We start from the raw sequence: 19,599 nt of genomic DNA, 5'->3' as shown, positions 1-19,599 counted from the left end.
GAGCCCAGGGAGGCAGAGCCCGGGCTTGTCGATTTCCACCCTCAGCAGTTGGGGAGGGAGGCGGCGGCAGCTCCAGCCCCACCCTGGCCGTCCACGTGGATGGAGGAGAGGAGGAAGTGGTTGTGTGTCTGAGTTCCCAGGGCCCTGTGCTGCACACCTGCCCGGAGGCCCCGCGGGGCTGCAGGAGTTGGGAGAAGTCTCCGTGTGCCCGGGGCCCGAGGTGCTGCTCTGGAAGCGGGAGCAAGGCTCTTGATCAGCACCCAGGGGTGACCCGAGGGCCCCTTTGGGGAAGGGGAGGCCTTCTGTCCTTCCGGAGAATGAAAGTGCCGAAGGCCCCCTCCATATTCACGAAGATGGCTGCCTTTTACCAGTGCATCAAGCCTGAGCCCAGGTGCGCCCCTGAGAGCTGAGAGGTGGTGGGGTAGACGGAGGGGCTGAGAGGGAGGGGGGCCCGAGCTCGCACCCCAGCCCCTGGGGCCTGAGGGCACATTCAGTATCTGTGGTCATTGATGACCCCCTTCCTTACAGACGTCACTATATATATATAATATATCTCCTTCAATTGTGTGAATTCTGAACAAACTAATGATTTTCTTTATTTTCTTTGTGACACATGCATATATTGAAACCGAGGGGAGCAGGGTGCTAAGGTGAAGGGGATGGGGAGTAAAAGGAAGAGAGAAGGGGAGGGGAACGGGGCTGGAAGACAGAGTGTTTTCCGCTGGACATCCTCTGGACATCGCATGCCTGTATAAGGGGTCCACATGGCACAGTCTGTGACCTTTTGGTGGAGAGAAGGCAGCGAAGGGCAACATAAAAGATCACTAGAATTGTTCCTGGAACTAACGATCAGCACCGAAGGGCTTGTTCTTTTTTTTTTTCTTTAATTTTTTTAAATGAAGTATAGTTGACACACCATATTATGTAAGTTACAGGTGTACAATGTGGCGGTTCACAAGGTTAAAGTTTATACTCCGTTTCTAGTTATTATAAAATGCTGGGTATGTTGCCTGTGCTGCACGGCCTACCCGTGGAGCTCATTTTATGCCCAGTCGTGTGTGCCTCTTAATGCCCTCACTGTCCGTCGCTTCCACTCCCCTCTCCCCGCTGGTAACCACTCGTTTGTCCTGTGTGGCTCTGCTGCTTTTATGTCACATTCACTAGTTTGTTGTGTTGTTTAGATTCTCCATGTAAGTGAGGTCATACAGTGCTTGTCTTTCTCTTCACATAACGCCAAAGGGCTTAGTAGTAACTGACAGGCTTGCGGAGCGCGGTGGCCTGCCCAAGTTCTTCGGGAGCAGAGGCCAGTGGACCTGCAAAGCCACCTCGCCCTGCTGCAGGTGAACTCATCCTTTGAAAATGTTTGGCCTTTGGTGCACTGTGCTTCCACCATGACAGTACAAAGGGAAGCAGAGCTCCAATGTGGTGGAAATGCCTTTGCAAGTATAAGTAAACAGCTTGCATGTCTCATAAGCAAATGGAAAATTCCAGTATGGCAACCTCTATCCAACCAAGTGATGGTCATGTCCGCACATCACCTGGCCTGGGTGGTCTTGGGAAACAAATATGCCCACTTCGTCAGCATACATCTGGAGGTGTGAGGGATGCTGGGAGACCTGGCAGACCGTCCACTCCCCGCCAAGCCTCACTTGCTGCTTTTGCTACACAGGGACAGGAACCCAACAACCAAAGGCTTCCTTGTGAACACATATCTTTGTACTGTTGCAAAGCCCTATGCAGGAAGGTCACCATCACTGTTATTGTTTCATTAAAATCTTTTTTTTTTACTTAGAATTATTCAACCTCAGTGTCTGATGCTGCCTCTTTTGAATGGCCCAGAATAGAGTGGTGGTGTGATGTCTCTTCATTAATAGACTTTGGAGCATGACTTCCTAATTAAAAAAGAAAAACAAATCAAAACTTCAGCTCTGCGTCTGCTGTGCTACAGAACTGCCAATCACATATGGAACATCCTAGATAAATTTAGCCTTAAGAACTTTCTTCATGTCCTTATTTTTGGTAGACATGCAGAAAAGAGGGGAATTTACTACCTAAAAAAATTCAAGTTAAAGACAGACCAGCCCTCATAAAGCTTCCCCGCGCCCCAGGGTTTGGGTCCATTCATCCCATGTGGGTAGTGATAGCACAATTCACAGCTCACTCAGAGATTGAAAGTTTCCACGTTAGATCACATCTTGGTAAGACACCCCAGCGTTAGAATGTTTTCCCAGGAATTGTACAAATGCAGTTTCTGAGGTTGCAAAGTTCAGTGCTCACCTCTTTTATTTTTTTATTTTCGGCTGTGCCGGTTTTTCGTTCCTGCGAGGGCTTTTTCTCTAAGTTGCGGCTAGAGGGGGCTGCTCTCTCATTGCGGAGCACGGGTTCTGTGGCATGCAGCTTTCACTAGTCTCAACTCCTGGGCTCTGGAGCACAGACAGTAGTTGTGGTTCACAGGCTTAGTTGCTCCACAGCTTGTGGGATCTTTCCAGATCAGGGATCAAATGAGCGTCTCTGGCATTGGCACGCAGATTCTATACCACTGAGTCACCAGGGAAGCCGCTTACCTATTTTTGAAATTATGGTCTTGTAAACAGTGGCAACCCACTCCAGTACTCTTGCCTGGAAAATCCCATGGACAGAGGAGCCTGGTAGGCTGCAGTCTTTGGGGTGGCAAAGGTCGGACACGACTGAGCGACTTCACTTTCACTTTTCACTTTCATGCATTGGAGAAGGAATTGGCAGTCCACTCCAGTGTTCTTGCCTGGAGAATCCCAGGGACGGCAGAGCCTGGTAGGCTGCCGTCTCTGGGGTCGCACAGAGTCGGACACGACTGAAGCAACTTAGCAGCAGCAGCAAACGTATCTCATAGATTTGTTTTATTCTATTAACATACAAACGCCTAAAGTAGTGTTTTAAAAATCTCATTTGAAAACATTCATTTATAAGCGAGTGAAAGCAGGTAACTCAAGTGAAAGCTGTCGTGTATTGCATGGGCTTCATTGAGGAGCATCCATGTAGACACAGGCTGCATACTTGAACGCAGGTTCCTGTGTGTATGTCTATAGGAGGGTATGCATTCCCAGCTAAGTAACGTACCAGTGTACTTCTTCATAAGTATTGCAAAATCAACTGTTACATAAGTTTCAAATCAATGGTATAGTTTGAGACACTACATATATGCTTATAAACTATGCTGTTTGTCTGGCAAAGAAACAGGCTAACCACTTGTGGTCCACTGCCTCATTCTCTCTGGAACCTCTCACTGTCCCTGTCAGGACTGTCCCCAAGGACAGGAACCAGGCATCTGAAGCAAGGTCCTCCTTGCATCCATGTTCCTTGACTCCCAAAGGCTCTGCATGGTTCTAGGGCAGGTGATGTCTAGGGAGCCAGGGACAAGAAATCAGACTGAAGAAATGTGACATCATTTAGTTAAGTCATGGACTTTTTTAAAAAATCAATTGATTTCTGGCTGTGCTGAGTCCTCGTTGCTGGGTGGGCTCTAGGGCTCGTGAGCTCAGTAGTTGCGGTGCATGGGATGAGTTGTTCTGAGGCGTGTGGAATCCTCCCAGAACAGGGATTGAACCCATGTCCCTTGCACTGGCAAGTGAATTCTTAACCAGTGGACCAATGGGAAGTCCTAAGTCGTGAGCTTTGAAAGATGTCTGTCTTGGAGACAGGGGAGTGTCGCCTGGTCTTGGGAACTGTGACTGGGTAGTGGATGCCGTGTCATTTTTCTCAGAAGGTGAATCCTTTGTCTAACAAGTGTCGTGAGTGCCTCTGACTCATTTGCTCATTCATCCATTCAACAATCTTTTTTGGGGACCTCCTGTGTGGCAGTACCATGCTGGTACGTGTTCCCTGTTCTCAAGGAGTTAGTCTTCAGGTTTTACACTTTTAGCCAGATTGGAGATGACGCACTTCTCTAGGTCAAGCCGAATTTTAGGTTTTTTAAAGACTGTCAGTTACTGGTCTCTAGGAAACTGACCTCCCTGTAAGTTCCTTTGCTCCCCTCCTGCTGTCCTCTGAGCACTATGACTCTGTGTTTGAGTTCTCGGTTTTCAGCCCTTTGCTCATCTGATTGCTTTGCTTTCGTTTTTTCAAGCAGTGTTTTAACTGTAGTTGATTTACAGTGTTGTGTTAGTTTCCAGGGTATAGCAAAGTGATTCACGTATATATTCCTGTAACATATATATGCATACACATACCTGCACACTGAGTTGTTGTTCAGTCGTTAAATCATGTCCAGCTCTTTGCAGCTGCATGGACTGCAGCACACCAGGCTTCCCTGTCTTTCACTATCTCCCGGAGGTTGCTCAGACTCATGCCCATTGAGTCGGTGATGCCATCCAACCATCTCATCTCAGTCTTTCCAGGCATCAGAGTCTTTTCCAGTGAGTCAGCTCTTCACCTTAGGTGGCCAAAGTATTGGAGCTTCTGCTTCGGCATCAGCCCTTTCAATGAATATTCAGGGTTGATTTCCTTTAGGATTGACTGGTCGTATTCCATTGTGTGTATATATACACCACATCCTTATCCATTCATCTGTTGATGGTAGGTTGTTTCCATATCTTGGCTATGGTAAATAGTGCTGTCATGAACATGGGGGTGCATATCTTTTTGAATTATAGTTTTCTCTAGATATATGCCCAGGAGTGGGGTTGCTGGATCATATGGAAGCTCTATTTTTAGCTTTTTAAGGAACCCCCATATTGTTCCCCGTAGTGGCTGTACCAATTTACATTCTCATCCACAGTGTAAGAGAGGGTTCCCTATTTGCCACACCCTCTGCCTATTTCAGGGAGAAGGCAATGGCACCCCACTCCAGTACTCTTGCCCGGAAAATTCCATGGACGGAGGAGCCTGGAAGGCTGCAGTCCATGGGGTCGCTGAGGGTCGGACATGACTGAGTGACTTCACTTTTGCTTTTCATTTTCATGCATTGGAGAAGGAAATGGCAACCCACTCCAGTGTTCCTGCCTGGAGAATCCCAGGGACGGGGGAGCTTGGTGGGCTGCCGTCTATGGAGTCGCACAGAGTCGGACACGACTGAAGCGACTTAGCAGCAGCAGCAGCTGCTGCCTATTTCAGTTCTTTTTAATGATGGTCATTCTGACTGATATAAGGTGATAATTCCTTGTAGTTTTGATTTACATTTCTCTGGTAATTATCGATGCTGATCATCTTTTCCTGTGCCTGTTGGCCATCTCTGTGTCTTCTTTGGAGACATGTCTATTTGGGTCTTCTGCTTGTGTTTTGATTGGGTTGTTTTCTGTTTTTGTTGAGGCGTATGAGCTATCTGTATGTTTTGGAAATCAAGCGCTTGTCAGTTGCATGATTTGCAAATATGTTCTCTCAGCCTGTAAGATTGTCTTTTCATTTTATTTATGATTCCCTTTGCTGTGCAAAATCTTATAAATTTCATTAGGTCTCGTTTGTTTATCTTCACTCTTGCTTCTATTGCCTTGGGAGACTGACCTAAGGGAGCATTGCTACAATTTATGTCGGAGAAAGTTTTGCCCGTGTTCTTTTCTAGGAGTATTATGGTGTCAGGTCTTATATTTCATCTTTAAGCCATTTTGCTCGTCTTTGGGTATGGTGTGTGGGTGAGTTCTAATTTCAGTGACTTACATGCAGTTGTCCAGCTTTCTCAGCACCTTTTTGCCGAGGTGACTGTCCCTCATTGTGTATTATTTCCTCCTCTGTCAAAGATTAACTGACCGTAGGTGTGTGGGTTTATTTCTGGGCAATTTCTTTGCTTTCTTTTCTCCATATGTCAGAGTGGATCTACTTTTTCTCCTCCCATTGTTCCCAACAAGTGAATGAAGCAGGTTTTATGCACACACCTCGAGGTGTACTCTGAAAGGTCAAATCCTCTGGTTTTGGGCATAAAAGTGTCTATCATGAGGCAGTAAAGCCGGCACAATTTTCGAGCAGAGATGTCTCACAGGAACTTTACAAGCCTTACACATTCTGTTGCCTCAGTAATGTGAAACTGCTTTTTCTAAAAAAAGGTACAGGCAGATCTTGGTGTGACTCACTAGAGAACAATAGTCAAGTCACAGTTTATTTTCATCTTTTTCCCCCCAAAAAAGGAAAAATTGATTAAATGTATAGGGAAGGTGAGCAGGCTTAAATCCATAAAGGGGAACCAGATCACAGAATTGTGCAAACAGAGATGTGATGAAAACTGGCGAATGCGGTGAACAGAAAGGTCCAGGCTTCTTACTGTGCATTGTGGAAGGTGCTGGCTCCTCTGATCAGACGCGCCAGCGGGACTGAGCGCTGAGCAGAAGCTGATGAGAAGAAAGGGGAGCGTGAGAGCAGGGAAGAGCTTTCAGGCAGAGGGAACAGCATCTGCAAAGGCCCTGGGCTGGAGGGAGATGAAGCCTGCAGGGCAGGGAGAGCAGGGCGGGCGCATTGGTGCCGACTGTGTGTGTGACTGAGATCCAGCTGACCTGCTCGTCTGTCCATGCTTAGATTTACCCGGATAAATACTGGGTAAGGTCATATCCTTCCTCCTTTCATATCAGCTTTGCTGTGGGATTGCTAGAGACACATTGTATCATGTCTTCTTTCCCAAAATGTCTTTACTTCACCTTTTTATCTGGTCATTCTTTTTTCCCAGCAGCTTTATTGCCGTATAACTTTATATAACCATAGAGTTCACCTTTAGGAGTGTGCAGTCACCAGTCTATTTCCAGAGTCGTGCAACTGTGAACAGAATGTGATTTGAGAATGTATTCATCTCCCCCAAAGAAATATTCACCTCCCCTTCTGCTCATTAGCATCTCTTCCCATTCTGCCTCCCTCTCCAGAGCACCCCACTCCCAACCTTGGCAGACACTAACTTACTGTCTGTCTCAATGGATTTGCCTATTATGGGTGTTTTTTGAAAATATTTATTTATTTATTTTTTGGTTGTGCTGCGTGTGGGCTTTCTCTAGTTGCAGAGAGCAGGGGCTACTTGCTCGCTGTGGTGCGTGGACTCCTTTTGTGGTGGATTCTCTTATTGCGGAGTGTGGGCTCTAGGGCGGGAGGGTTTCCGTGGTTCTGTCACACCAGCTTAGCTGTGTGGCAGCGTGTGGAGTCTTCCCAGACCAGGAATCTGAACCGGCATCCCCTGCATGGCAAGGCAGGTTCTTAACCACTGAACCACCAGGGAAGCCTTGTTCTGGGTATTTCATATAGGTGAAATCATTCAGTATGCGGACTTCTGTGTCTGGTTTCCTTTGATGTAGCATGATGTGTTCAAAAGTAACCCACACTGTAGCATGTGTTAATGCTTCATTCCTTTTTATGGCTGGATAATATTCTGTTGTATGTATGTATCATATTTTAAATGTATTCATCAGTTGTTGAGCTGTTTCCACTTTCTGATTATAAATAATGCTGAACATTGGTGAATACATTTTTTTGTGCATTTCCCCCATTTTTATTGTTGTAGAATACACGTAATATAAAATGTTGCCATCTTGAGCATTTTTAAACATCCAGGTCAGTGGTATTAAGTACATTCATCTTGTTGTGCAAGCACCACCACCCATCTTCAGAACTCTTTTCATCTTGCAAAACACAGACTCTGTACTCATTAAACTAACCGCCCCCCCTCACCGCTGCCCTGGCGCAATTCACTCCTTCCCCAGCCCCTGGTAGCCACCATTCTGCTCTCTGAATCTGTGATTTTGATTCCCCAACATAAGTAGCGGAGTCATCCAGCAGTTGTCTTTTTGCGACTGGTCTATTTCACTTCGCATAACATCCTCCAGGTTCATCCACGTGGCAGCCTATTTTAGAATTTCTTTCCTTTTTGCAGTTGATAAGAAGACACTTGCTTCTGTCATTTTGCTATTTGTTTTCTCTATGCTTATAGGTTTTTTATCCTTCATTTCCTGTATTACTGTCCCCTTTTAGTTGATCTTTAATATTTATTTTTATTTATTTATTTTTCTGCATCAGGTCTTAGTTGTGGCATTGGGGATCCCTGACCAGGGATCAAACCTGGGCCCGCTGCCATGAGAATGTGAAATCTTAGCCACTGGACCACCGGGGATGTCCTGAGTTGGGTTTTTTGGTTGTTGTTGTGAAACTGTTAAGTTCCTTTCTCATTTTCTTCTGTGCTACAGCTGTTTTGTGGTTACCACAGGATTACATCGGAGAAGACAATGGCACCCCACTCCAGTACTCTTGCCTGGAAAATCCCATGGATGGAGGACCCTGGTGGGCTGCAGTCCATGGGGTCGCTACGAGTCGGACACGACTGAAGCGACTTAGCAGCAGCAGCAGGGATTACATTGAACATCCTAAAGTTATAACACTCTAATTTGCATTTGTTCCAGCTTAACTTCCATGACACACAGAACCTCTGCCCCTTTTCGCTTCTGTTCCTCTTCCTTTCAGTTGTTGATGCCACAGAATAAGATCTTTAAGCATTGTGTGTCTAAAAACATAAATTAATAATTTGAAAAAATACAGTAACCTCTTAAATTAGAAAGAAAACAAAATGTGGAGTTACATACAAAAGTTACAATAATACTAGCTCTTAGACAACTAATTGCTCTTTAAAAAGGTGTAAGTGTCTTAAATTATGTGGAAAACAAAAAGTGGAGTCATGAATCAACCATAAACCAGTGTTGACCCTTGAACATTGAGGGTTGTTGTTAGGAACAGCAGCCCTCCACACAGTCTAAAATCTGAGTGTAGCTTTACAACTGGCCCTTCATATCTGTGCCCTATCCAGGGATTCCACCAGACCTGGGTCATGTAGTACTACAATACATATTTGCTGAAAAAAAATCCACATATAAGTGGACCTGGGCAGTTCAAACCCATCTCGTTAAAGGGTCATCTGTACTGGCTTTTATAATGGCCCAGGTATTTCCCTCTACTAAGTTTTTAAGTTGGTTTTTTTAAATTGAAGTATAGTTGATTTACAGTATTATGTTACAGGTGTATAATGTAGTGAATCACAAATTTTAAAGTTTATGCTTCATTGATCATAAAATAGCAGCTATATTCCCTGTGTTTTACAATGTGTCTTTGTAACTTGTTTCGTACCTAACAGTTTGTACCTCATACCTACTTCCATAGTACCCCTTCCCCCTTCTCCACTGGTAACCACTTGCTTGTTCTCTATGTCTGTGAGTCTGCTTCTTTTTTGTTATATTCACTAAATCTTGTATATTTTAGATTCCACGTTTAAGTGATGTCATACAGTATTTGTCTTTGATTTATTCTTCCAAGTCCATCCATGTTGTTGCAAATGACAAAGTTTCATTCTTCTTTATGGCTGAGAAGTATTCTGCTGTGTTTATCTTCTTTATGCCTGTTCTTTATCCATCTTTAAAATACAGTTTCAAGTTACTGTCTAGCTCCCTTTTATTCCAGCCTGCAGGGCTCCCTTGAACATTTCCTGCAGGGCATGTGTAGCGGTAATGGACCCCTTCATCTTTTATTTATCTGGAAATGTCTTCATTTCTTACCATACTTTTCAAGGACAGCTTTGCCACATTTAGGGTTAGTGGTTGACATTTTTTTCCTTTTAGCACTTTGACTATATCCCCTTCCTGCCTTCTACCTTCCAGAATTTCTGATGAGAAATTTGCTGATAATCTTACTGGGGATTCTGTGTATGTGATGATTTGCTTCTCTCTTGCTGCTTTCAAGATTCTTTATCTTTGGCTTTCAACTGTTTAATTACAGTGTATCTCAATTCATTGAGCTCCTTAGATGTTGTTATTTGTGTCTTTCGTCAAATGCAGGAGGTTTGGGGTCATTATTTTTTCAAATATTCTCTTTACCCCTTTTTCTCTCTCCCACCTCCTTCTGGGACTCCTACAATGTGTATTTTGATCCATTTGATGGTGTCCCATAGGTCCCTTGTACTTCCCTTGTATCTCAGACAGTAAAGAATCTGTCTTCTATGTAGGAGACCTGGGTTGGATCCCTGGGTTGGGAAGATCCCCTGGAGAAGGGAATGGCCACCCACTCCAGTATTCTTTCCTGGAGAATTCCATGGACAGAGGAGCCTGGTGGGCTACAGTCCATGGGGTTGCAAAGAACCAGGCACTACTGAGTGACTAACACTTTCATTTTCATAGGTCCCTTACGCTCTGTTCAGTTTACTTCAATGTTTTTCTTTCTATTCCTCAGACTCTAATTATCACGACCTGTCTTCAAGTTTCCTGATTCTTCTACATGCTGAAATCTGTCTTGGAAACCCTCTACTGAATCTTTCATTCCAGTTACTATTTCAGTCGCCTTTTTTTTAGCCCCAGACTTTTTCTTCCTTGTTAGGCTTCCTCTCCTTTTATTAACACTTCCATTTTGTCTGTACGTTATTTCCTTGAGTTTCTCTACTTCTTTAGTTCCCTGAGCATCTTTAAGATCGTTGTTTTTAAGTCTTTGTCTAGTAGATCAGCCACCAGATCTTCTTCAGGGACAGATTCAAAACTGGACATTTGAATCTAATAGTATGGTAACTCTGGAAATCAGTTCTCCCCCTTCATCTGGGCTTGCTAGGCTTTATTTTTTGTGCCAAGGATTGGCCTGAGGTATAATCTTAAGGGCTTCTAAGATCTTTTATAAGCCTGTGAGTTTCCCTGGGCATATGCAGTAACTTTCTCATTTCCCCCATATATTCAATAGCTTTTGAATGTCCTTGGAGTCAATGTCTGGCTCCCAAAAGGGGAAATCAGAAAACTGAAGTGGGGAAGGGGGACATGGGGCACCCAGCCCAGCCCTTTAAACCTCCTAGAAGTTAGTGCAGCTAGAAGGGGAGGGGCTTGCAGCAGTAGGGAAGGTGCAACAACAGTGGCAGTCCACCACCTTGCAACTCTGTCCTCGTCAGCACTAATCACAGCACAGATCTCTAGTATTTGGAGAACTGGGTCCTTTTTGCCCACCATGGTTCCTTCAAGCTGTGTGCAAGCTGCTTTGAGATGCGTGGCTGCCTGTCAAGAGAGCTGGGAATGGGAGTGAGTAGATGCTATTGAACTAAGAGCTGAAATTGACTGAAATTACCTGCAGTTTACATACCAGCCCTCCTCTGGGAGTTGCGAGCCTTCGATGGACTCCGAAATAGCTACACCAAACAGATTCTGCCAGTGTAGTTGTTGTCTAGGTGGGAGAGAGATTCCTGGTGCCTCCTACTCCATGGTATTCCTAGAATCTTTCATAGACATATGTGTTTATTTCTCCAAGGTAAATACCTAGGAATGGAATTGCCAGACTGTATGGTATCTTTATGCTTTATGAGGTTTCTTCCCCAAGGAGCTGTTTTCCAAAGTGTCTGTAATGTTTTGCATTTCCGTCAACAATGAATGAGGGTTTCAATTTCTAAATGTGCTTGCATCACTTGTTATTGTCTGTCTTTCTATTGAGCCAGTCTAGCGAGCGTCGAGTAGTATCTCACTTTGGTTTCAGCTTGCAGTTCCCTCGTGATGGGTTTCCTTGGTGGCTCAGTGGTAAAGAATCCACCTGGAATGCGGGAGACAGGGAGGATCCTCTGGAGAAGAAGTGGCAACCCTTTCCAGTATTCTTATTTGGGAAATCCCATGGACAGAGGAGCCTGGCGGATTATAGTCCATGGGATTGCAAAGAGTTGGACACGACTTAGCGACTAAGCAACAAACAGTGGTCAAACATCTTTTCATATGCTTATTGGCTGTCTGTTTTCTTTCTTGGACAAGTATCTGTTTAAATCTTTCATCTACTTTAAAATGGATGTCTTTTATTATTGTTATAAGAATTATTTTTGCATTCTGGATACAAATCACTTACCAGATACACGATTTGCAAAAATTTCTCACAGTGTGTGGGCTCCCTTCACACTTTCTTGATAGATGGGTTTGAAACAAAAAGTTTATAAATTTGGCCTTTTAGTGCTGCATCTCAGTAATCATTGCGTAGCCCAAGATATAAATTTATTCCAGTGTTTTCTTCTAAGAGTTTTTATAGGTTTAACACTTACATTTACGTCTGTGATCCACTGTGAGGCAATTTTTATGTGTAGTGTGAGGTGGGAATATAACATGTTTTGGATGTGAATGTCCAGTTGTTCCAGCATTTGTTGAAAAGACTGATTCTTCCCACACTGAATTATCTTGGAACCCATGGTCAAAATCAATTGGCCATAAATATATTTTATTTCTGAACCCTGAATTCATTTTACCTATATGTCTATCTGTATGCCAGTACCATGCATTCCTTTTTTATTTTTCAGTTGGAGGATAATTGTTTTACAATGTTACAATGTGTTGATTTCTGCTGTGCCATAATGGGAATCAGTCATAAGTATATACATGTATATCCCCTCCTTCTTGAGCCTCCCTCCCACCTACGCCTCTAGTTGTCACAGAGCGCCAGGCTGGGCTCCCTGTGTTATATAGCAGCTTGCCACTTTCATTTATTTTTAATCAGAGGATAATTGCTTTACAGTGTTGTGTTGCTTTCTGCTGTACAACAATGTGATTCAGCCAGAAGTATACATATCTCCCCTCCCTCTTGAACCCCCATCCCACCTGCCCCCCAGTCCCAACCCTGTCGGTTGTCACAGGGCACAGGGTTGAGCTGCCTGTGTTATACAGCAGCTTCTCTCTAGCTATTTTACGTATGACAGTACCATGCATTCTTGACTGCTGTAGATTTGTGTCAGTTTTGAAACTGAGAAGTATGAATCCTCCATCTTTGTTTTTCACTTTCAAGATTGTTTTGGGTCCTTTGTTTTTCCATATGAATTTTCAGATCAACTTGCCAATTTCTGCAAAAAGAAAAACAAAACAAAAATTTCTGGGGAAAAACAATCCACATGGGATTTTGATAAGGATTGCACTGGATCTGTTTTATCAATTTGGAAAGTATTGCCATCTTAAACATGTTTTTTCATCTGTGAACACTGGATAACGTTCTGTTTATTTGTGTCTTCTTTAATTTCTTTTAGCAATGTTTTGTAGTTTCCAGAGTACAGGTATTCTGCCTCCTTGGTTAAATTTGTTCCTGAGTAGTTTATTCTTTTGTATGCTATTGTCAATGGAATTTGTTTTTTTAGACTTCATTTTTGGGTTGTTTACTCCTGGTGAGAGAGCAATGGATGTGACAGGCATCGAAGCTCACAGCTTTGAACGTAAGGGCAGTGGTAGGCAGATACCTTACAAACAAGTTGCTGTTGACGGTTGTGGTGAGCATTGTAAAGACAGGTACAGGGGCTGAGAAAGAATATCAAACAGAGGTAAGCATAGCCTGGAGGGTGGTGTGGAATGAGTGGGTCTGTAAGGGTGAACACGAAGGCTTTTTTGTACATAATTATGGGCTCAGGGTCATGTACTCAGGATACAGATGTTTTTCTTTGCATTGTGTAGAGTATAATGCATGGGTCTCTTTAAAATATCGTAGTTAAAACCTGTTCTCATTCTTCACGTGCATAAACTTCTGTAGAATTTTTTAGTATGAGCTGCAGCTAATGATAGAATTCTGCCAAAAACTGGGGAGAAGCCTGTGGTGAGTTAGGGTTCAGAGAGCAGGAGTGGGAGCAGCCCCCACAGGATCTTTCTTTGGATCCAGGACCCCCTTGGATTCTGTAGGCGCCCAGTGCACACTGATGAGTGCTATGTGGAGGGGGCTGGAGGCCAAGCACCCTCTGGAGTTAATGAGAACCCCTGAAGAGGCCCCCTCAGGCCCAGATTTGAAGAACAAGTTTTTCTGTTCCTGGACTTGCGCTGTCAGAGCAACAGAGTGGGAAGGGGGAGGGCAAAAGCTGGTTGAAGGAGTGTTGGGACCACTTGATCTGAACCTTGAGTTCCAGCAAGAAGCAGGAGGGATCCTGGGAGATACGGTATTTAACACATTGCTTTTCTATATAAAAGGGCTTCCCTAGTGGCTGAGATGGTAAAGAATCAGTCTGCAATGCAGGCGATCTGGGTTCAATCCCTGGGTTGGGAAGATCCCCTGGAAGAGGGCATGGCAACCCATTCCAGTATTCTTGCCTGAAGAATCCCCATGGACAGAGGAGCCTGGTGGGCTACAGTCCATGAGGTCCCAAAGTGTCGGACATGACTGAGCAACTAACACTTTCTAATTAAGGTTCTCCTGGCTGTTTTTTGAACTTTACTCAGGTGGGGGAACATGTATTCAGCAGTACAGGTTATTGGGCTCAACGGAGAAGACATTCCCTTTAAAATAGCTGCAGAGTGTTTGTGCCTGAAGCATCCAAGTGGAGGGGCCGGTTCTCCATCCTTGCACCCCAAAGTCTCAGGGGGTGGACATGCCTCCGTGGCCTGGAATATAGTTTTATCTGTTACTTGTAGTAGCTGCAGAGTGTTTGCGCCTGAAGCACCCAAGTGGAGGGGCCGGTTCTCCATCCTTGCACCCCAAAGTCTCAAGGGGTAGACATGCCTCCGTGGCCTGGAATATAGTTTTTCTGTTACTTGGCAGCAGTTTTATTCATGGTCCATCGAGCTATGGGGGCATTGGGAAGATCAGGGCTCATTTAGGAGCCCAGGTGTTTTCATCTCTGACACTGGTGGCTCTGAAGTGACCTGTTTGCCCAAGGAGACTGTGCCTTCATTGGACAGAATGGACCATCCCCAGGGTATACCTGTTGTGTATATTCTTGTCTGCAGTTGTGCAGAGGGGTGAGCCTGTGGTGAGAAACGAGGTGTAGAAACCAACAGCTCTTCTCAGTGGGTGCTTCTATATGCTGTATTCTCAGTCCCATTCAGTTAAAGTGTTACTGGCTGTGTTTTATAGATGAAGAAACTGAGGCTCGGCCCTCATCAGTGCTAGGGTGCAGCTTCAGCTCCAGGCCTGCCTCACTTTCAAGTCTTTTCCTTTTCTTCTGCACCATGTTGACTGGTGCAGTCATTCTTGAAGGAAATCAACCCTGAATATTCATTGGAAGGACTGATGTTGAAGCGCTAATCCTTTGGGCACTTGATGTGAACAGCCGACTCATTGAACAAGTCCCTGATGCTGAGAAAGATTGAGGGCAGGAGGAGAAGGGGGCGACAGAGGATGAGCTGGCTGGACAGCATCTCACCACCAATGCAATGGACATGAACTTGGGCAAACACTGGGAAATGGTGAGGGACAGGGAGGCCTGGCGTACTGCAGCCCGTGGGGTCGGACACAACTCGGTGATTGAACACCAACAAGCACACCATATTGCATTCTTATTCATAAGAAGACGAACGAGCAGGTTTTCAGACCTCCCACGTGCGGTGAGCCTGGCTTGCCGTCCCTTCGTCTGTGGGGTGACTTTTGCCTCCGAACCTGAGTCCGTGAGCAGCCTTGCATCTGGTGCTGCTCTCTGCATCCGGGTCCAACGAGAAGAGCCCCGGGCTCTCCTCTAGGGTCCCCCGCCCTCCTTCCAACCTGCTCCTGACCCCCTGCCCTGGCACAAGGCTTTATCACAGCCACGTCACTCAACCCAGGGAGCAGCACGTCAGAGCTCCTGGGTCTGTTCCACACTCAGTGGGGTGGACGCCCTCCTGCACACCCACCTCAAAGGCTATGCGCACACTCACGTATGCCTTCACATTCTCAGCCCTTCCCAGAAAGGAGCCTTTTATAAAATGTGTGGATTTTGTGGCAAGTTTTCCATTTGAATTTTCAAAGTTCATAAATTTATAGCAGTAAAACTGTTGGGTACTGATTTCCCTCGTGGTGCAGTGGTTAAGACTTCACCTTCCAATGCAGGGGGTAAGGTTTGACCCCTGGTTGGGAAGCTAAGATCCCACATGCCCCCTGGCCAGAGAACCAAAGCGCAAAACAGAAGCAGTACTCTAACAAATTCAATAAAGACTTTGAAAAAATATTGTGCAACAACAACAAAAAATTTGCCGAGGTGGACATTTTGAAGGTAATCGCATGGTTTCTCAAAGGCGTTAGTTGATAAATTATGGCAGCCTCAACCCCCGCTCTCTGGACTAAGATGCCCCGTCTGACCCAATGGATGGTCTCATGGGGCTCTTTCAGCCCCTGGACTCGGGCCTGATCCTGGACAGGGGCTACTCGGCAGGCGGAGCCATTTCCATGGGAGACCAGTGTCCTTTGGATTTCCCAGCTCCCCTTAAGCTTCTCTGGGGACAGCTCAGGATGCTCCTCTCCACTGGGTCAACATCGGTCTCACACAGCCCTGCAGCCCCAGGCTTCAGAAGTGCCTTCCCGTGCTGGGGATGCAGGCAACATGCATGTACAAGCTAGCGTCTCTGCTTCACTGTTTTGGACCAGTTAATACATTTTCGTTGTTGTTGTTCAGTCCCTAAGTCCTGTCTGACTCTTTGTGACCGCGGGGACTGCAGCACGCCAGGCTCCTCTGCCCTCCACTATGACCACAGAGCTTGCTCAAATTCATGTCCATTGAGTCAGTGACGCCATCCAACCATTTTGTCCTCTGCCACCCTCTTCTTCTGCCTTCAATCTTTCCCAGCATCAGGGTCTTTTCCAATGAGTCAGTTCTTCGCATCAGGTGGCCAAAGTATTGGAGCTTCAACATCAGTCCTTCCAGTGAATATTCAGAAGTGATTTCCTTTAGGATTGACTGGTGTGATCTCCTTGCAGTCCAAAGGACTCACAAGAGTCTCCTCCAACACCACAGTTCAAAGGCATCAATTCCTTGTTGCACCACCAAGGAAATCCCTACCCAATAGTTTTACTGCTATAAATTTATAAACTTTGAGAATTCAAATGGAAGCTTGCCACAAAATCCGCATATTTTATAAAACGCTCCTTTCTGGGCAAGGCTTGGTGCCCTTTATGAACCATCTCTCACATCCAAACGACTCCTGGAAAAACCATAGCTTTGACTATACGGACCTTTGTCGGCAAAGTGATGTCTCTGCTGTTAATAAACTTACCTGATACCTAATACAGGATCTCAATTTCAAAATGAGAATACTTAGAGTTCTTGGGGATTAAATGAGATAATTCAGTTGATAAGTCGTTGCAGTTGTTAACTACAAATTCAGACAATAGAAAGCTCGAGCGCTTGTACTTTCTAGCTCACTGGCAACCATGGAAGATGGTACCCAAGGTAGTAGTTGGCACTTAACCAATCCTCACCATTTTTATTCTCCTTGCTCCTTGTATTTTTCTGCTTTCCCTTCTCTGCTGCATCTTCCTTCAAATACTCTGGTAGCTGCCCCTTCCCCTATAGTAACTTTAAGCAGCAGGAGTCTATGGGATCAAGGATTCTGATGGAGTTTGCATTCAATCTGTAGATTGCTTTGGGTAGTATGGACATCATAACAATAATAAGTCTTTCGTTCTATGAACATGGGATGTCTTTGCACTTATTGACATTATTTTCAGTCTTTGGCAACATGTTTTAGTTTTCAGGGTATAAGTAAGTCCTTTGTCTCTTTGCTTAAATTTATTCCTAAGTACTTTATTCTTTTTGATACTATTGTAAATGAAATTACTTTCTGAATTTCCTTTTTGGATTGTTCATTGTTATTTTATAGAAACAACTGATTTTTGTGTGTTCATTTTGTGTTCTGCAGCTTTGCTGAATTCATGTATTTGTTCTAATAGTTTTTTGTTGTAGAGTGTGGATCTTTAGGATATAAGATCATTTCATCTATGAACAGATATAATTTAATTTTTTCCTTTTCAACTTGTATGCCTTTTATTTATTTTTCTTGTCTGTGTGCTCCAGCTAGAACTTTAGTACCGTGTTGAGTAGATATGGTGAGAGTGTCTTGTTCCTGATGTTAGAGGAAAAATTCAGTTTTTCACTGTTGAGTATGATGTTAGCTGTGGCCTTTTCATATATGGCCTTATTACATCGAGGTAGTTTTCCTTTATTTCTAGTTTTTAAAATTTTTTGTCATAAAAGGTGTTGAGTTTTGTCAAATGGCTTTTTTGCATCAGTTGAAATGATCATATTTTTTTTTTCTTCATCCTGTTGCTCCAACATTTTTGTAAAGTCAAATTATATCAAAATCAGGAAGCAAGGCTTATGAATGCTTATTCACCTTTTAAGGAGTTGGCTGATCAGAGATGGACTGTTTGACATTAATATTAAAGGAGACCTAAATATTAGACTCAACTCTAGCAAAGACCTGCAACTTCTTTCCTCTGTTAAATATTTTTAAAAAATTTCTCCCATCATTTCCTGTTGTGTACTGTGTATAAGTGATAAATGTTAATTCATTAGTTAAATATTTTAGCTCCCTTTTAAAGTGGGAAAATTCATAATGATTGCCAATAAGAAATAACTTTCCAAGTAAATGATGAGTTAGTCTGTGTAGGATAGAATGTGCTGTTTTAAAAGTTAGCTATGGGGACTTCCTGCTAATTCAGGGGACACAGGTTCGATTCCTGATGTGGGAAGATCCCACGTGCTCACCAGACAGCTAAGCCCCTGCGCCACAACTACCGAGCCTTCGCTCTAGAGCCCACGCGCTGCAGCTGCTGGAGCCCTCTTGCTCCAGAGCCTGTGCTCTGCAACAAGCGAAGCCGCCGCAGTGAGAGGCCTGCAGCCCCTGCTCCCTGCAAGCAGAGAAAGCCCATACACAGCAGTTAAGACCCAGCACAGCCAAAATAAACATATTAATTTCTTTAAAAAGTCAGCTATGGGAGGCAGGGGCACAGCTCAGTACTCTCTGGCAGGAATATTGGCCAGTAATCATTTTGCAGCCCACCAGGCTCCTCCATCCATGGGATTTTCCAGGCAAGAGTACTGGAGTGGGTTGCCATTGCCTTCTCCTCCATGAAAAGTCAGAGGTTTTTAATTTAAGAAGAAGCCAAGTCCTTATGGATTAAAGGACGATAGTGTCTGGGATGATTCACTTTGAAATGACCTGGCAGAAGTGGGAGGGGATAAGGGGTTAAGATGAGCAAGAGTCATATGTATTAGGTTCATTACACATTCTGTGTACTTTTGTTTGAAATTTTTCATAAAAAATTCTAAAAAGAAATAAGGTAAATAAATGATGGTGCAGCATCCAATCCAAACATTATGCAGCCATTACAATAACACATCAAGGATTTTACTGATGTGGGATAAGAAAATCAGGAAGTCAGTCTTACTAATGTGGTGCATGTGTGCTTGGCACATAAATATTTGCATAGAAAAATATTGGAAGGAAAAATGTTAAAACATTGGCTGTGGTTAGTCTTCCTTGATTGGTGAGATAGTGATTTTCTCTGTGTCTTTCAAACTTTCTACAGTGAACAAGAGAAAAACGTAATTTCTTTTTTTTTAATATTAATTTATTTATTTTAATTGGAGGTTAATTACTTTACAATATTGTATTGGTTTTGCCATGCATCAACATGAATCTGCCACAGGTATACACGTGTTCCCCATCCTGAACCCCCCTCCCATCTCCCTCCCCGTACCATCCCTCTGGGTCGTCCCAGTGCACCAGCCCCAAGCATCCAGTATCATGCGTCAAACCTGGACTGGCGATTCATTTCATATATGTAATTTCTGTTTAAGTTTTCTTAGGTTGGATTACAATTGCTTTACAGTGTTGTGTTGGTTTCTGCCGTACGGCAGCACGAGTCGGCTGTGTGCACACATGCGTCCCCTCACTCCTGAGCCTCCCTCCCACCCCTGCACCCCAGCCCTCTAGGTCCTCACAGAGCACCGAGCTGAGC

General features: G+C 44.3%; 1 protein-coding gene across 1 annotated transcript in view; it reads left to right on the top strand.

Annotated features, from left to right (window-relative positions):
* Positions 1-317: 317 nt before the first annotated feature.
* Positions 318-19,599, top strand: part of CRACDL (CRACD like) — a 68,809-nt gene continuing 49,527 nt past the window's right edge. The window contains exon 1 of the mRNA XM_052649571.1: positions 318-391. Within this exon, the coding sequence (XP_052505531.1) occupies positions 318-391 (74 nt within the window). The remainder of the gene's footprint in view (positions 392-19,599) is intronic.

This window comes from Budorcas taxicolor, chromosome 11 (assembly GCF_023091745.1).
Source record: "Budorcas taxicolor isolate Tak-1 chromosome 11, Takin1.1, whole genome shotgun sequence".
Taxonomy (NCBI): Eukaryota; Metazoa; Chordata; class Mammalia; order Artiodactyla; family Bovidae; genus Budorcas; species Budorcas taxicolor.
This window is presented reverse-complemented; position numbering and strand designations above follow the sequence as displayed.